This window comes from Pezoporus flaviventris, unplaced genomic scaffold (genome assembly GCF_033815535.1).
Source record: "Pezoporus flaviventris isolate CSIRO_AGI_PZ_B2104156 unplaced genomic scaffold, CSIRO_AGI_Pfla_v1 ptg000018l, whole genome shotgun sequence".
In the NCBI taxonomy this organism is placed as follows: Eukaryota; Metazoa; Chordata; class Aves; order Psittaciformes; family Psittacidae; genus Pezoporus; species Pezoporus flaviventris.
In genome coordinates, this window is record NW_026892566.1 from 2,482,595 (window position 1) to 2,501,524 (window position 18,930).

The following is an 18,930-nucleotide window of genomic DNA, read 5'->3' on the forward strand; positions in this document are numbered from 1 at the left end:
GTGTTTTCCAGCTATGGAATGTGTCCCTGTCTGGCTGAAAGGAGGGTAGATGAGGTGCACAAGTCCTTCTGCTTCGTATGTTAATATTAGGCTATTCCACCCAGAATCTTACCTTCAAGTGTGAAAGTTTATGTCACATTCTAGCAAAAACCCTTGAGGTTTAAAAAATGAGGCTTTGGTTTAAAACAGTTGCAGATAGTTATGGCGTCTGAGTCCTGTTGACCATTGCAAGGCAAAGAGAGAGTGGAGTAACTTCAGTGCATGGGCCTTGGGTCAAGGGAAGAATGGGCTGGCTTGTTAGTGGTTTGGTACCAGGTTCTGGCTTGCTAATGGCATGGTACAGAAGGCTCAGGACCAGGTCTTTCACCTGATGGGGAAATAGCTTTGAGAAGAACTGTCTCCCCAGGACTTTCCTCCTAAATAGTTTTGCATATATTTGGTATTAACCACATAGAACAATGGAGGGTTCGGTTTCCTTTGATTGGTCTCATTTGGGTTTATTTTCCACACAACAGTGCATTTGACTAGACCTCAGCCTCAAAGTAGAGATCTGTTTCAGCTGTGGTACTGTCCAAAAGCTTCAAGTATATATCCAAGAAATCTCCTGGTCTTGAGCTTGAACTTACTCCTGCTGCTTTCATGTCCCTGGCAACTCACTTACCTGAAAGACAACACTATAATGATGAAAAAAATTGGTTTATGTCATGATAGCGGGCACAGAGGAGGTAATTTGGCCTCTGTTTGTAACACATCTTTAACACAGGATTTTGGGAGTGATCCTGTGACCACTGAAGCCCTGGACAGAGCTCTTGGTGGAGAGAGCACAAATCAGATCCAGACTGGCTAAGAAAGTTACAGCATTTCCAGCAGGAATGGTCACCCTACCCAGTAAGGGTTGGACATTCTTCCAGCTCTTTGAGATTACCTGTTCTGTGAAGCTAGGTGCAATAGCAATGACTAAAGGGCAGTTAGCAGTTATTAGCCCCCCTCCCTAATCCCAAATGCTGTTTCAGCAAATAGATTCAGCATTAAAAATAGTCAAGCTAGAGTTGTGCCATTTCTGGGAACAAGTAGAAAGTACACTTATTGTCCCTTTTTTCTTTTCTTTGATGTGATTTTTTTTTTTTTTTCAAACCACCCCAATGAGAAAGTGAAGTAATTTTCCTCAATATTTAGTGGAGAGAAAGAAAATTCCCAGTTGTCTGAAAGCAAAGCAAGTGCTGACTAAAGGAAAATTGGCAATGAAATAGAGCTAGAATAGAAACTTAATTTAAGCTCTGCTGCACTGCTGGGCTGACAAAAAAGAAGAACTTCTACAGTCAAGTAAAGGATAATCCCTGACAGGCTCATATCCAGCTATGCGATCTCTTGAGAGAGCTCAAGGCTAATCCTAAATTGTATGAAACTTTTTCAGTATGCTGTCTTTAATTTTCCTGGGACATTTTGCAGTGTGTGAAACAAACTGCCTATGTACATCTTTGCAGGATCTGAGCACTAAATGCCTTGAGTCAAGGACTGTCATTTCCTGTACATTATATAGCAAATTTGTGCACATTTATATAGCAAATAACTCAGCAGGATCACTCAGTGGCTTAGTGCCATACAAGGACACACACAAGTGCTTCTCAGAAGTCAGGCTTGAATGGGCATGCACAACAGGATTCTGTGGTGCCATAAATGCCTGACCTGAGCTCCACCACCCCATGGAAAAGTCCTGCCCCGCTGAACTTTGTATTAAAATCATGCAGTTTCCCTTGTGGTGGAACTTCACTTCCATGATGCACTCTGTTCTGCCTTACTGACTACAAGGAGATGTTCACCATGTATGTGTCTGTTTATATATATCTATATATATAAAAAAAGAAGACCATTTACATACTGCAAAGACAACATTTTGTAGTAAGTTCGAGTGTTGCCTACATTGTGTCTTCAACTCTGACAGTTTTGCTAATTTTTTTTAAAGCCAGTTAGAAAACCAGAAAAAAAAGTTTTCTCTCAGAAAAAAAACCCTCCCCTCTTTGTGGAAGTCTTTAATTACAGCTGCTAAAAAATCAGGATAGCTTTTCTCCCCAAAAGATATCCTGAAAAACTCATGTTAGTTTTATGGATAAGCTGAATTAAATGCATTTCTACCTGCTTTAGGCTTTCTTCAGTTGTTCCACAGTGAAGTTGTTCTGATATTTTCTGGAAGACATCAGAAATTTACATATGTAAACTGGAGGTTTTACACATTGTGAATCCTTCCTGAGGGGCTCAGGCTTTCAAGCTACTTTCCCAGGTGGATGACTCTGTGTGCAGGACGAGGATCCACCTGGGCTTCCAGGGCTGATTGCTGCTGCATCTTTCCTCCAACCCACTGAAGGGACTGATAAGCAAGTGGGAAGAGAAGAGAGACTCTTGCATCTCTCCTTTCCAACACCTAAGCTGCTTTTTTTCAGCCAGCAAGGCTGAGGGCCATTTATGGATTAGCTATGGAGCTACCATTCCCTGAGATGGACTAGCCTTCAGGGACCTACATTTCCCTTCCCACCCTGCAGAGCAGGTTTGGCCAATGTGCTTACTTGAGATTTCATGGTACAGTAATACTCAACCAGAGCAGCACTAAAGCATTAGCTGGCAAGGGTTAGTGATGGACTGATTGGCATGGAACATGCCTTTTTGTGGACAAAATCAGTTGATATCACTCAAACTATTTGTGCTTCGGTCTGTTTCTGCTTCTTTAGTTGCAGTATGATTAACAATGCAAATCAGATATATGAACACCTCAAGATATACAGTACTTCCTATATGCATGAGATATGGGGTCCCTTTTTACTGTAGTCAATAAAATAATGCATTAATCATATTTATCTTGACAGTGCTTTTCATTTTTTTGTCCTCACATTATGAATTAATAGCTGAATAATTCACAATATTTTTACTAATTTGTTAGCATTTTATTCTCACCTTTTAAACAGTTTGGGTTTTGATAGCACTCTTATAAAGACTATTTTCAGACTCGGGAAAGAGGTTTGTAAGCTGCCCTTTAACTCTTTCCAGCCTGGCTTCAAATGATCCTCCCTTCTACTTCTAAAGTGTTGGGGCCAGCACAATTCAGAGCTCCCTGTTCTGGTCATGTACTTTCTCTTCACCTCCTTTCAATGCCTAAGAGATTTATTTTTGTTTAGCTTTCTCTCTCCATTCAAATTGAGATTACTATTATTAAGATGTGTTTAGAGAACAGAATTCCACTCTTTAGTCTTTATATTTGGCTTCTGGCTGACTATACTTGATAATTACATGTAACCACTTCACTTTGTAATATATTCCCCATATTTCCCTTCCAGCTGACCTAACACTTTCATACAGTAACATACTACAAAGTTCACTAACCCTTTTTATCTAGAGGCATAATTGGGGCTCTGTGTTCCTGAATCTCTGAAGTCCACATCAATCCTTCTAAGCAAACTTCCTTTCAAATGCAGATAGAGTACTTTTTCTCTACTTGGTGAAGAAAGGTCCTTTGCCTCCTTTATTATCTACTTTATGATATCTTCCTCATAATTTTAAATTGTGATAAATCCTCGTGTTTAATAATTTTTAAAATCTATGTTGAATTCAAAACCAGCCAAATCCTGTTTGATAGTGGGTAAATCTCAGCTGACCTGCCTGTTAATGGAGTGTGAATATAATTCTGTCCAGAAGACTGTGCAAATCGCTTTTGTGGCAGCTTCTTTCACTCAAGGCTTGCTGTGTTTGGCTGTACAAGGTGGCTTTCGTTCCCATTCCCATTTCCTAACATTGTTAATGTTAGGTAGCAAAGGCACTATGGACAAACTGGAGGTCTGTCAGGAGCGTACGCACTGTCCATGCACTGTGCCATGTGTGCAAATGGACACATGCCATCTAAATCAGCATGTGCAGAACTTTGGACTGTGATCCTCTGCAGATCTGTCAGCAGTAACACCCACTTGAGGAGGCTTTTGCCTCTGACAGACTCTCAACCATTTCCATATAACTTCTCTTACAGCCTGGGAAACTGACTCAAGTTAAATGTCAGCTGACAAAAAAAGCCCCAGACAACAAACCCAAGCTATTTTTCACACATAGCCCAGGTCACTACTTGGTTCCACCTGTAGGCATGCCTAAAAGCTTGAGATGTGAGAGTGAGCAACTGCCTGTGTATGACAGCTGCTTAAACTCTGACATTGTAAGAGACATGGCTGTGGGGCCTGTCCTTCCAGTTATCTTGAATTAACTACCAACCAGACAGCTCAGGTCACAGACTCTCTGGGGTCTAAGGCCCTGATCAGAAAAGCATTTAAGGGTGTGCTGCAGTTTACCTTTTCTATGCAACTTACATAAGCACATGCTTAGCCTTAAGCACATGCTGAAGGCGTATTGAAATAATTTTGGAAGGGACTGGGATAAACAAATCCCAGTCACTCTATGAACGGGGCTTTGTTAAATAAAAACGTTGGTTTTATCTCTTAGGTTTCTGTTAATAGGTCTAGGATGTGGTTTTCTACCAAAACATTGCAGTGAAAGTATAAATTACTTTGAAAATCTCTGCAAAACATTCTACTTGGGCTTCCTCGTTGCCTATTTTCCACTAGCAATTCACCACAAAGAATGCATTTCCCACCAGATCAAAAATAAAGCCAAGCAGCATCTTAATCTGCATTGCCTGTATGCCTGTGAGCTGTGTGTTTCAGAAAGTGTGATGTATTTTGCTACTTTAGAACCTTAAGCGACTAAAAATGGTCACACAGAAAGTAGGAATTCAGTCTGGCAGCACCTCTCTATGCCATGAAAGACTTATTCTTGTTCTCTATAGCTTGATCTAGATATTGTATGAATGTTATCTGGCTTCCATGCCCCAAAATGCATACCAATTAAAACAGTTAGGGATTATAAATGCTGTCTATAGCATAAATGCCATACTGTTTGTCAGGTAATGCTTTTTGTTCTAAATGGTTGGCAAGACCTAACAAAAGACGTATTACACATATTATTGATGTCATTCTTCTCAAAATCCAATGTATTAAGAAATATAGTAATGCATATAGGACAAGGCAAGACAGTGAAGGGGTTTTCTTCTGGATACCTTCTTCTAGAAGCAGTTACTTTGCATCACAAATCTAGGCTATCTGATCAAATGTAAAAAATGACAATTTCTTCAAGTTGGTGGGAACTTTGCCATTGAATCTGAACCACAGTTTAACCTTAGGTTTAAATTTTATCTTAGGGACAGATATTTGCATCTCTGGCATTGGAAAAGATGAGTTTAGAAGTAAGAATAGGCTAAAGCTAAATAAACAATGACAATTTGAGTCAGTAAAGAGCCTGAAACAGTTGGTCTGCAGACTGCCTGTTGCTTTGTGCATGGCATTTCCACAGACAGAACAACATTGTCGAGAAATTAATAGCAGCCTTTTAAAACAATCGTTGTTCACACAGTGTACCCATCTCAGGGGTAGGTCAGGTCCACCAGCTGTTGAAAAGGCAGAAGCATCTCCATTCTTCCCACAGGAAAGTGAGCATACATTTCTACTAAAGTAGAAATGGTAAAAATACTGTTACTGAGAGAAGATGGAGAAATGCATTTTGGAGGACGGTCTGAAGAAGAGCAGCACCTTATTCTGCTACTTAACCTAGCAGATGCCAGTTCATAGAGTAGCATCTTTTCCCTCTTCCTTTGACCTTTGTTATTTTTCTGTTTATGTCTTCTACAGGTTTTGGTTTCTTCTGTGTTTGGAAGTCCTTAACTAAAACAACTGGGGATGGTGCAGGAGGGAATGTACCATGGAATAGCACCATACACCATGGTGGGCAATGGAGAGTTAATATTTTAACTTCAAAGGTTTTCTTAGCTTAAGCCCTAAAGGTGTTAACAGTTTTGCTCTATGTGAATTATAAATGCCATATTAAAATTTTCAGGAAGATCCTATTGCAAGTATCTTGAAAGCCATGGAAGTTTATTCTTTGAATTTGCAACAGAATAAATACTGGCATATTTCTTGCTCAAAAGCTTAAAGAGTTACTAGCCATACGTACTTTCGCGAGGCTTTAAATAACAATCTCCTTAGCAAACATGGCTGAATTTTGCAATTAAAGATGGTAATATGTCTTTGGTGCATTTTTAAAGAGTGTACCAGCAGTGGACACACAGTTTTGGCACAGGGCTTCTTGAAACAAGAAGACAAGAATGAGTCAAAATAGTTCCTCAGTCCGAAGATGACAGACAATAAAGAGACCTGGGGAGAAATCACAACATTCAGATATCTATGTACTTCAGGAGAGCTGCACGCTGGGCAGAGACCGGCAGGAAAGGCAGGAGGCAGGCAGGGCAAAGGGGAGGCAAGGGACGGGGTCGTCGGAGTCCTTCCCCTAGACCCCGGGTACAGAAGGGTGCGTCGGGGGCTGCCGGGGCAGCGGGCGCATCCGCCCCAGCCCTCCCGGGGCCAGCCTGGATCTCGCCGTTATACGGCTTCTGCCTCAGCCGGGAGGAAGCGGCAGGGCCCGGGGGATTCCCCCCCACCCGATGCCGCCCCACTGCCCGCCCCCGGTGCGGCGGGCCGCGCACCCTCCCCTTCCTCCCCCTTCCCGGCACGGGACCCTTTAAGAGGAGGGGGCAGCGGCTGGAGGGCTTGGCCAGGGGACGGGGCCGCTCCTGCGAGGGCTCTGGTGTTGAGTCTACCGTCAAAAAAAAAAAAAAAAAAAAAAAAAAAGGGGGGGGGGGGAGAGGGAAAAAATAAAAATAATAAAAAGGGCCAAAGAAGGAGAATACGAATAAAAATAGAGGGAAAGAAAAAGGGAAGTGTGGATAGAGGCGAAGGGAAAAAAATAATAGAAGAAGGAAACTTGTGCCAAGTGGGAGAGAGCGGGGATGGTACGCCGCGGCTGGCTTTGCCTGCTGCCGGGCTCCCTCCTCCTGCTGGCCACAGCGCGCCAGAGCCGCGGCCCCGCCGCCTGCCCGCTCCGAGGAAAGGTAAGAGCTGGCTCGGCGGGGCTCTGCCGCCCTCCGCACCGCACCTGGCTGCGGAGCCGGCAGCGCGAGAGCTGCCTGTGTGTTGGGGGGGGGTCCGGATCTGGACCGGGGAGCACGGCGGTCTCTTTCCCTTGGGCGGCTCTGCCCGGTGTGCGGCGGGAGCGGAACTGGGCGGGACGGGCCAGGACGGGTGGTGTCTCGGGGCTGGGCACCAGGTGGGGCGATCACCGCTGGGCCCTGACAGAGGGGGAAAACCCTGGGGTGACCCGCAGCGAAACCCTTTGCTTCGCCCTGCTGGACGAGCTACGCCGCTTCGCAGCGGCACGGGCTTTCCTGGACTGACTTGCTGCCAGCATCCCTCGCTGGAGGTAGGGCAAGGCTATACCCCCTTACCTTGCTGCTGAGCGCCGGCGTGGTGCAGCAGGTTCGGACCAATAAATGGTCGTGCCCCTGAAGTGGAAGGACAGTTCTAAGTTGTGTTAGGTTTCGCTCTTCCTCTAACTTGAGCAGCCTGACTGTACTAACCAGGAGCAGTGTGGGCTGGCCTGGCTCTGAAGGGTGACAAGCACAGCTGAGGGTCCCCATTGCAGGTTAGGCGTGATGTTCTGGCCAGTGTGGAGCTTGCGAGTAGGGTGTCATTTCCATTAAAAATCAGGCATTGGTTAAAAAACAGTTCTAGTTGAAGTTTCAGAGGAATTTACTTTGTTCTGATGCATTCTGTTAGCGTTAACATACCATGTGTGCAGTCTGTTGGCATCTGCTTGGACCTGGAAGCAGCCTGACCGGAGGTGCTGTGCACCTGAGAGGCTCCTGGGACATATGTCTCACCATTTATGTTCATCTCCTGCCCCAGGCAGGGTTACCTCCTCCAGCACATCTGTTAAGAAGTGCAGACCTGCTTCACTGGGAAGATGCCAAATCACAGTAGCCTCACTGCAGGGTAGGTGTGAGAAAGCTTTGCAACTATGAAGGTCTCTTCTGTGACATTTCTTTCACCTGCACATGCATCTTCTGGTCTAGGGACCTTGATGCGTCCAGCTGAGCGTGGTGCTCCCCATGCAGAAGGCTGAGTTATTTCTCAGGAATTTAGGGCACTGCCAATTTAACCTTATGCCAAGCTATGTATGTGCCTCACTGGAGGTGTCTGCCTTAGCTTGGCTTAGACAGAGCTTAATTCTGCTGTGGGGGATGGTGCCTTACCAATTTGCTTCTGCCTGGAGCCAGTCTGTGAACTGGATTTGTAGGTGGCCAGCCGTCACACTGCCATAAAGCCAGGTCAAGCCTCTGGAGTGAGGGCACTCTTCCCCTTGAGGGCATGAAGTGTGAAAGGTGTGGGCTGGTGCAAATCAATTGCAAGGAGCTAGTGAGACCGAGAAGGAAGGGAACAGCCCCTGACAGCCTGAGCAGCAGAGGTCCTTGCAGAAATGGGTAGTTCACCAATTTGGTGGGACACACAGGGAGTTTCCCTCAAGAGCTATTGACTGGACTTCTGCCAGTTACCAGCAAATCTGGAGGTGAAATGTGTTAATGGTATCTCATTATCTGCTGATTACTCTGTCATTAAAATGGGAGACCACCTGTAGTTTTGGCATTGGCAGGCTGTTTCTTAGGATCATTAGGATGGTGGTGGTAAGACATAGAGGAATGGCCATGTCTGCCTTATTTGCAAAGATGTTGGGTGCATCATTATTAATATTTACACCAACCTCTTGGAAAGAATATTCCTTCTTGTCCCTGCATTATCAGGGAAGGATTTTTGTTGTTTTTTATCTTAATTCTTTATGGTATCTCTTATGTCTCTAGATTATCTTTCTTCTTTTTGTCAGATTGCCTAAAGCTTCTGTTATGAAAGAAATATGTGCATCAGTGCCTGTGAGAGAGAAGCTGCTATTTTAAGGCATGATCATACAGTTCTTCAGAGGGCTTTCTCATCATCACTCCAAATTATAGTTAAAGCTGCAACCAATAATATGTCCCATCATATTTTTTTTAATAGATATATAGGAAGAAAGGAAGGCTTTAAGAACAGTTAATCTAAAATAAACCATGCTGAAATCCTTTGGGTTATATTCCATTTGCTAAGTAATGTGGTCTGGTGATGCTCTCGTTTTGTTTAATGTTGGAGTGTACTGGTAAATTTAAAGCCAGAATCCAGGGATTCACAGCTGAATGTTTGTGTTTGTAGCTGGTTAGTGTTTTATGATGCGTTGTTTCTGATGGGGGGACAATCGATTTCAATAGCTACCTTTCCCCATACACGCACTTTGGCAGAGCAAGTGATCTGTCTACTCCAAACCCTTGGCCTTTTAGTTAAAGGCTTTATTTTTATTTTTTCCTTCTGGCAAACGGAGAGTGAATGCATGTTCTTTTGATAGTTGTAGCCAGTGCAGTATTTATCTCCAGGCCAGTTCTGCTTGCAGTCTTAAGCTGAGTTTGAGAATGCCAGTAATGCAAGTGGGCAAAACCTCAAGAGAATGATTATTAAAAATGTGCCTAGCATTTCTGTGTGCATTACAGTAGATGCATGAGGCACTTTACGTGGCAAGTAAAAGCACAGTCTTTGCCTGAATTAGATATAAATGAACATGACAAGATACAATGCCAAGATAGATAAGAAGGAGGGAGAAAGCCATATAGGGAAGGTTATAGGGCTGCCTGCTTGGCTGAAATACTGCATGCCATGTGCTCTGCTTCTGTAGCAAGCAAAAAAAAAAAAAAAAGGAAAAAAAAAGAAAAATCAGGATAATATTGCGGACCAAGAAATAATCCAATCCTGATCTGATACGAGGTTTGGGAGATGTGGGTGTGGGGCTGAAAGACACTGTGGTGTCCTGAAAGACACTGAATCCATAGAGGGCACCTGCCTGTACAGTGAGTTACATACTTTGTGCTGGATGATGTATAGTCTACATAGATGAGACTGACAGACGACGGGAGGAAGCAAAAGTGATGTAGAAGGAAGCTGAGCAGGTGTAGGTTTCCCATGTCTGGAGTTCACATCCAGTTGCTCAGGTTTTGGACAGCAGTTTTCCTTCCTCTCTGAGACTTTGTACCCAATATCACCACAACCTGCCTTCATCAATATGTTTGTTTTTAAACTTCCATGCTTTTCTTCCAGGTAGTCAGAGCACTGCCACTAGTTGCATTCTTTGTTCCTTCTGGTTTTTGCTGCAATATTTTCTGTATGTTTACCGTAATTTTACTCTTGACAGTCAGTATGTCATTTGGCCCAATTTGAGCTTGTTTCTTGGAAGAAAGGTGGTGCTTTTTCTGATCCTCTTTGGCAACACTCTTCCAGCAGAATCATTACTGCCTCACATGAAATGATGCGTGATATCTGACAAACGCAGTGGTATTTGTGTATTTGAAGACTACAAGTTGCATCCTATGGCTGGATCTATAAATCATTCTGGAAAAACAATCTGCTATAGGTAGTTAAAATGAACAGAAACGGAGAGTTGTGGGGTTGATTTTTTTTTTTTGTTTGTTTGTTTCTTTGCTTGTTTGGGTTATTTTATTTTATTTTTAAATAAATCTATTGGAAAGATAATGAAACTACCTCTCAGTTAGAGCCTGTGTTTTGGTGAAGCAGGTAGAAGGAAGGCAGAGAGTCATGGGAGTCTCCAGTGGCACCAGTGCCATCAGGTATGTGATTAGAGAGCAGGTGTTAGGATATGAGCTCTGGTTTCAGCTACTGATCTGCAATACATCACTTTACTCTCGAGGTCTTCAGGACTTTTTTGTTCTTGTCTAGACCCTTCCTCAACTCCCAAGGAAAAACCCTTGATGTGCATCATGTTTTTTGATGATTTGGGCAGTGCCTGACTCTATTGTCCCATCGTTTTGGGAAAGCATTGTCTGGTCTTTTGTGTCCCCATTGCATCTCCTGGCAGGCAGTGGTGTTTGGGTTGGGAAGGGAGGCTTCCCAGTCTCACAGTAGGGAGTAAATCCCATAGGTCCCGGTGCATTGTTTCAGTAACAGTGTCAGCCTGAGCAGCTTCTTTTCCTTCTCCCTCATTTCCCTGCTGGCTGAGGCAAAGCCTTTCTCCTTTTTTATTTCAAACTGTTTTTTGGCTTGGCTGATATCCTTAATCAGTTCACAGCCAGCTCTCTGTCACTTGGGGTGATGAGGCTGGGAAGAGGACACTGTGCCACAGTGCTGAGCGTCCAGAAGTACCTTGATCTGGCACTATGTAGTGGGAGGTTAAACTTGAGGCACAAAGGAGGGCTGGTACGGCTAGCATGACATGGCCCCAGGTCTTGGTATGGCAGCAAACTGGGAGATTTGTGTTCTCTTGCATGACTGCCACTCTTACTGAGGCTGCCCCTTCATTTTTTTCCCGTTGCTCCTAGTTTTTCCCATCATGAATAATGCAGTGAGTATCACCTGTAAATGACCTGTAAACAATGGAGACAGAAATATTAAACTTAAGTGTATATATATATTATATATATACGTGAACCTGACTTTTTGTTGTTACGCTACTGAAAGTGGAATTCCTGGAGCAATACAACCCAGCTCTCTTAAGCCTCCAGACATCACTTTGGCTGTAATTTACACTAGTTTTAAAGCACCCCTTCCTGGTGTAACAGCTGTATATAAGGATCCTACTGCAAAGAAAAATTAGGTTGTAGCATCTTTATCTACTGCAGGCGCTCGGGGAAGTGAGGTGAGAGAGGCGCTGCCAGTGGCAGCGTGTACTGCAGAGCTGAACAAGCCTCAGCACTGCTCCTGTGCTATCTCACACCCACCTAGAACATTGTTTAACAGATTCCCTTTTACGGTTTTGGGGAGAAATTATAGCCTTGATTTTCCCTCTCTGAAGCTGCAGTGAAACATACGTGAGTGCCAGGAGGTGACAAGAGATAAGACAGTGCCAGAAGGTACAGCAGGGAAAGAACTGACCTGCTCAGGCACACCAAGGGCTTTTCCTCATCCCCCCTACACAAAGCAGTAGCAGGCTGTTTACAGGGGTCTGCCATGGAGGTAAAGCAGTGTTGGAACCCCAGTTTCTGCCTGGGAAAAAGAAATGTCAAAGGAGTGTGAGGCGCTAGCATGTCCCAGACAGCTGTAAATGGTGGTAAACTGAGGCCTGTTGTCTGATTCCTCTCATGCTGGCTGCAAGTAATTCTGAGAAGGGAGGTCTGAATGGCACTTGGGGTGGGTTGCCAAGCTCATGACTGCTCCTGTTGGTGTGGAAGCATCAGCAAGAGTGCCCAGCTGCTCTGTTTTGTAAGGTCTCAGTCCCCAGGACTGTGTGAGAAGTTTTGCTAGGTCTCATCCTGCTTCCCCTGCCTGTGCTGCAGGCTCTTTAAAGGGAGACTTTATTTACTCTGTGCCTGGTGGCATGTGTGATTTACTGAGTGGTACCACTAATAGCTGGCAGTATTACTCTGCTTTCAGTATCCAATTGTGAAAGCTGGGGGAATTTAAAAAGCAAATAAAAAGTAAGGGTACAATGCCAAGAGCCTTACTAACTTGCCTGTGTGCAGTAGTCAGGAGCAGTGCTGATGATCCACATTAAAGACTAGTACCATTCATCTAGTCTTGAGCCTTCTGGCTAGGTTTATTCAGGAGCTGACTTGAAGTTTTAAGCTGGCCGGTGACCACTTGTTGCTTACAAATCCTTGCAGTTGTGGTTTTGTTGTGCACTGCCTCATACATGATCAGACTTGTGAAAAGTGAAGGAGGGCTGACCTCCCGACCTAGTGCCTGTCCCAGGTGTCTTGTCTTTTTGCTTGCTTATGGATAGCAAGCGACACTTCTGCTCCTTCCTCCTGGAAGCTGACTGACCACTGCTTCAGTTCATTTCTTACCAGGCAGTGTGTCTCCATTTTATCCTTCCAACTAATGACAGGAGTGAGCCCTGTCTCATTTCCCTCTTTGTGTATTCATTTCCAGTGCTCTTGCTGGGTCTGTGTCAGATTCATACTCATCTTTTGCCCTGTATTTTTTTTACGTTTGGGTGCTGCATCAGGTTTGTTCTCCCTTCTTCCCATGGTCTTCAGGAGAGTTTTTATGGTCTGTTGTTCAGAAGTGCATTCCAGGGCTGTCCTATAAGATCCAGAGGGGTAGCATGGTGTTATCAAGGCTTGAAGTATCCTTCAGGCACTCAATCCATCTGAAGAGCCCTTTAGAGTATACTTGGTTTGTTGGTCTGTGCTGGTAAGCTGGACTTGTGGTAGCACTTTGCTGAAGTGCTGCCTGATCTTGGCCTGGGTTTGATGTAGAGAGCTGCTGGAGGAGGTTGTCTGGGATGAGCCATTGCAGAGCAGTCTTTTAAGATTAACCTTTCTGACCTTGGGTCTTTAGTATCAGAAATTTATAGACAGTGTGCTTCCAATAAATTCCTCCAAGCAGCCTGTTCTGCTTTTGGCAGTTGGGCAGGCTTGGATCAGCATGCATGCATGCTTAGCCTCAAAGCTGAGGTTAGAGTTATCTTCTGGCTAAAGGCTGACCAGATGTTTTGAGTGCATCAGGAAGCCTGTCCTCTTACTTAGACGTGCAAAGGCTACCTTTTCCTGTCTGTTCAGACAGAACAGTTTACGTTCATCACTCCAGTGAGGACCACAGCACCAGAGGGGTGCATGCTGTAGGTGACAGAGGTCATGCCTGCTGCTGGTTTAAAATGACTTGGCAGGATGCATGCAGGATCCATTTTGCCCTGTCTGCCTCCTGCCATGTGGGATTGCTTAGGGTTTCACCACAGCCCTGTACTCTGGTAATCCTCGGTATGTTGTGAGGCACATCTTGCAGTGGAATAAATTTGAGGTCTAATTCTGACTTTGTGATGGTTGTGGTTTTTGAAATATTTAAAAAGCTAATTTAAAGAAAGAAGCTTTTTCTTCCTCTGTGTTTGTAAGAGTATGCCCTGGAACCACAGGCTGTGTCTGGCCTATAGAATTTTTTTCCCTTATTTTCCAAGGTATTGCATATGCTTCTTGGCTCCTTAAGAGAGTGGAGAACTGGGCTGTGATGGGTCTTGACTGTCTGCCTGTCTGCCATGTGCTACATCCCTGTACAACTGTATTTCTGCTCCAGCAAGTCTGCCTGCCAGCTGTGTTTTGTGTTACTCATTTTTTTGGTTTCTTCCTCAGAGTGGAAAGTTCTCCCGAGATGCTGTAGCACCCTCTGACTAAATGTCACAGCCATTTCTTTGATTAAAGGTTCTTGCTATGCTGAGGTGAAAGACATCAAGGCGAAGGTGATTGAAACCCTGCTGTCCTGCTCTGCTTCAGCAATGTGATATCAGCTTCTGATGTCAATAAATGGTGGAAGTTTGATAAGCCTCTTGCCTGGAGCGTAGCCTGCTTGAGCTGTGCTCTGCTGCTGGTTTTGGCAGATATTCAGGTGATGAGCTGTGGTGGTGTGGCTGTTGAGAAGACCCAGTGTTACCTTTGAGGAGGAGAAAGCCAAGGCTAGCCTTATTGTGTTTTTAATTGATGAAAATTGAATTTTGACCTCTGGGAAAAGGGTGGTCAAAGAGGACTCTGTGTGAGCAAAAGCACTTCAGGCAAGCTGCTGAGCCAGGTGACCTGTTGGCTTGGCAACATGTTTTCCTTAAGGCCTGTACTACAGTGGTCCTGTATAAACATCTGTACTCAGCTGTGTCTCCCTCTCCCCTAGCAAAGTGAGCTGAATTCCTTCTTGTGGACCATCAAGAGAGATCCCCCGTCTTACTTCTTTGGCACCATCCATGTCCCATACACACGTGTCTGGGATTTCATCCCAGAGAACTCCAAGGTGGCCTTCCAGCAGAGCCACATTGTGTACTTCGAGCTGGACCTCACTGACCCCTACACCATCTCAGCTCTCACCAGCTGCCAGCTCCTGCCGCAGGGGGAGAACCTCCAGGACGTGCTGCCCCGTGATATCTACCACCGGCTCAAGCGGCACCTGGAGTATGTCAAGCTCATGATACCGTCCTGGATGAGCCCAGACCAGCGGGGCAAAGGACTGTACGCAGATTACCTCTTCAATGCCATTGCTGGCAACTGGGAGAGGAAAAGGCCGGTGTGGGTGATGCTGATGGTGAACTCTCTGACGGAGGTGGACATCAAGTCACGAGGTGTGCCTGTCCTGGATCTCTACCTGGCCCAGGAAGCAGAGCGGCTGAGGAAGCAAACAGGTGCTGTGGAGAGAGTGGAGGAGCAGTGCCACCCGCTCAATGGGCTGAACTTCTCCCAGGTGAGACGGAGTGGTGTGCAGGGTGCCAGCCTGGCTGCTTGGGTGGATGTCACAGCAGCGAGAGCACGGGCTGGGGCGTGGGGTAAGTGTGCTCTACCCAGACACTCGTGTTTGCTCCATGCAACCCATGCCTTTGCCTGTGCCCTCAGGATAGTTTCCTAGGTGTAGGAGCTAAGGGCATGTCCTGAATTCATTTAGACCTGGCCTGGGAAGACCCCTGTCCTCTTTCTTAGCAAGATCCACCCTAAGAGGCACTGAACCTTTGTATATCTGTTCTCTGACCCCGGCTCAGATGCCCTGTAGGAGCCTTGGGCAGGTTGGGCCTCTGTGTCTAAACTGACTTCTGTAATAGCTAGGTGAGAATAATAGCTAAGTAAGGTGTGATCACTTGTGGGAAGCAGAGTCACTGTGGAGTACAAAAAGCTGAGAAGTAAGCACTGGGGGCATCCTCTGCACTGGGAAAAGTGGGGTTTTGTTTTGGTGTTTGTTTTTTTGTTGGTTTTGGTGTTGTTTTGGGGAGGTTTGTTTCGTTTTTGTTTGTTTCTTTGAAGTCAGGCATTTTTTTGGGGGAGTGTTTTTTTTTGGTGGTTTTTGGGTTTTGTTTTTTTTCTTTGTGTGGGTTTTTTTTGTTTGTTTTGTTTTGTTTGTTTGGCTTTTTTGGGGTGGGAGAAGGGTTTTGGGTTTTTGGGGTTTGTTTTTTCTTTTTCTGTTTTCCTTCCTTTGAGACCAGGCGAGGGTCAGCACAGCTTCCTGCAGGGACCTCCACAGGCTAGTGCAGTCCCTTTTGCAAGTGCCTTTGTGTTTGCAGCCAAATTGAGTTTAGCACCATTGTTCATGCAGTGTCACACCAGGCAAGTAGAACAGCCTATGTGTTGTCCACGTGTTGGATGGGGTGGTCCTCTCTGAACTAAATACACCAGAGAGAAGCATCTGTCGCTGTGTCTGTCTGGTGGGACCGCAACCAGGCACAAGGTTGTTCTCTGGCCTGGGGTACCTCTTCTGCAGGCTGGTGCTAGTTTGGGGAGAGGAAGTGGTGTTTGCTTAGGAATAGGTGAGACCTACTATTGCAGCATGGCTTGCTATCCAAAGGTGGGAGAAACTTTGGTTATGGGACATGGGAGTTTCAGCTGATGCCTGAACCTTTCCTCTGCATCCTGAAGCAGGGCCTGTACCTTAGTGCAGTTTCCCTTGCTAGAGGGGAAGGGGTGGAAGGGGCAGAAGCAGAGGTGCAGCCCAGCAAGAGCAGGGACAGTAGTTCAGAGCAGATGTCAGAAGTGCTTCTACCCCAGCCCAGTCTTGGTGGAGGAGCACACGGCGGGGAATAGAACAGCAGTCCTTAAATGCAGGCAGTGCATCTGCACTCCTCTCTTCCCTTGTTTGGAGATGGACAGCTTTATTCACATCTCCAGTCTTTTGTGGAACTGTACTTTGTGCTGTTGCTGCTTGCTCACAGCCAACCTAGGAATGAGTTGGGAAGTCTCATCTCTTCTACCTCTTATCTGGTTGAGATGTTATTAACATTATTGCATGTATTTTTTCTTCTGCTGACCCTACTCTTCTGGTTTAGTATGGTAGAAACCAGGGGAGGGTTTGGATGTGCTTTCTCCACTGTAAGCAAGTGGTAAGGAGGCTGAGAAATACAGGTTGCAAATTATGTCTCTGTTAAATTTATGCAGCTGTTGACACTTTAGGCCTTCACAAAGCTTTCTTCAAAGAGGTGCTGTTGCTGTGCTGTTTGCTGTTGGAATAAATACCTGCAAATGAGCCAGGAAGCTGCAGGGGGTGGGGGACACAGATATGCAACATCCAGAGTTGCCCAGCCTTGTGATACTTGTGAGAGCCCAGCTGAAGTTGTCGCGGTAACCAGAACTGCCGGAGAAACTTTGCCCTGGTCAGAAAAATCAGAGACTGTGATTACCCCAAGGTGGGTGGAGATGTGCAAGTGCATCGTGCGAAGTGCAGCTCCTCTTGCACATGCTCATTTTCAGGGGATGGAGCACGCTGTGCCTTTTGGGAATAGGTCTGGACCTGTTACTGCACCACAGATTCGCGCCCTCACTACTAGATTTCTGACGCATGCAGCTTGAGGAAAAGGGAGAACCAGAGGCAGATAATTTTTATTTCTAAGCCAGTTTCATGATTGGTTCAGAACCTGACTTGTAAACTCTCATGGGTGGTAATTCTGTACATCTTTGATTGCAGAGCCTTCTTCTCAGTTTGCTTAGGCAGTTAATTATGAGTTTAATATAAACCAAAGACACTGAAATAGTATCTTTGAAAATTATTTCCTTTGGTATTGTGCTGCTACCTACTGGGAACCCCCAGTATCAGACCGCGTCTGTGTCTGCCTTTCAAGTGGGTGAACACACAGGGATAGCTTACAAACTTCTGCTGGGGAAAATCGGGATGCAAAACCATAAGGAATGGTATAATCCTGTGCAACAAATGGTTTGTGGTTTGGTTTACTTTTCTTTGTTCTTTTTTTTTTTTTTTTCTTCCAGCACAGTGAAGGAAGTTTCTGCATAAGGTTTGCTCTTTCTTTCATCTATGATATAGTTGAACTACCTGGTGAGAAGGACTCCCAGGCTACTAACAAACAATATGTTACTATTAGAAAGGTCCCTCTCTTAATCCAGACTATAGGATAAAGCCTGGTTGGTGTGGGTCTGTTATTGCAGGTCAGTCTAGAACTTCATAATTGATTATGTCCATGGGGTTGCACAGAGCTCAGTAGCTGTGAAGTGTGAACAAACCCAAGCTAGAGAAGTCATTTTTCTTGCAAGGGGAGAGAGGAAAAAAAATTAAATAAACACCCCCCTCCCATACACTACCTATGTGGTGTTCTTCTTCTTTGGCAGTATTTGTTCCAGTTTCCTTTTTTTAATCTTTTGGTTTATGACTCTACTTTACCTGCCAAATCTCTTTGTTCTTGCTGGGCTTAAGCTGGCTATCTGCATAGACAGGCCATTAAAGTATAATGTCTATATGGTGTACACAACCTGTGAAGTGCTTTAATGCCCCCTCAGTCACCTTCTCTTGTTCCAAGGTCTATGCAGCTTTAGGGAATATGGAGAGATTAGGCTGTCTCAATGCCAAGGCCATGGTGTTTATTTTCCTGTTTCATGCTGTTTTTATCCTAGTTTGTCTTAAAGACTTCTTTACCCCACCCCACCTTCTCTGATGCCTCTCTTGTTGCAATGCCCTAAAAGGATGCAGACCTTATTCCTAGCATCATCTGGGCTTCCAGCAGATAAAAGGCTTTGTAGCTCTACACAGTCTGCTGCTTCGGACTTCCAACATTGGAGTCAGTCCCTCAGACCTCCCAGCTGTTCCTTTCAAGTTGCGCATGTGCTTACACGTTTGCTGGATTGGAGGCACTAGTGCTTCAGCCTAAAGCCTGTGCAACTTTCCTGTTGGCTCCAGCTGTAATGTCACAAACATCAGTTTGGTATTGGCTCAGAAAATGAGCTAGCCTTGGCCAGTACTGTGCCATTTGCTTGTAAACAAGCTGTGCTTGATAGAAGACTCTACCTATTAGTTCGTGGTTTTTTTTTTTTTTTTCATTTGAGAATTGTTTTCTCCAGTGGCTTTCCTGCATCTAGACCTTTCCACAACTCTGTTCCTGCCTGAGTATCTGAATACATGGCTGCATCCTCAAAAGAAGTCTTCAAAGCTGCTTGGGTGATGAGCAGGGAGCCACTAAAGGCAGACTGCTCCTGAAATTCTGGCTCCAGCTCTGGGACTGGGCACTTGAAAGTCTTGTCTTTTGCAT

At 45.1% G+C, this 18,930-nt stretch overlaps 1 protein-coding gene across 3 annotated transcripts in view; it reads left to right on the forward strand.

Annotated features, from left to right (window-relative positions):
• The first annotated feature begins 6,848 nt into the window (after positions 1-6,848).
• Positions 6,849-18,930, forward strand: part of TRABD2A (TraB domain containing 2A) — an 80,443-nt gene continuing 68,361 nt past the window's right edge. For all 3 annotated transcript variants that reach the window (XM_061455072.1, XM_061455073.1, XM_061455074.1), the window contains exons 1-2: positions 6,849-6,970; positions 14,598-15,158. In XM_061455072.1, the coding sequence (XP_061311056.1) occupies positions 6,869-6,970; positions 14,598-15,158 (663 nt within the window). In that variant the 5' untranslated portion in view covers positions 6,849-6,868. The remainder of the gene's footprint in view (positions 6,971-14,597; positions 15,159-18,930) is intronic.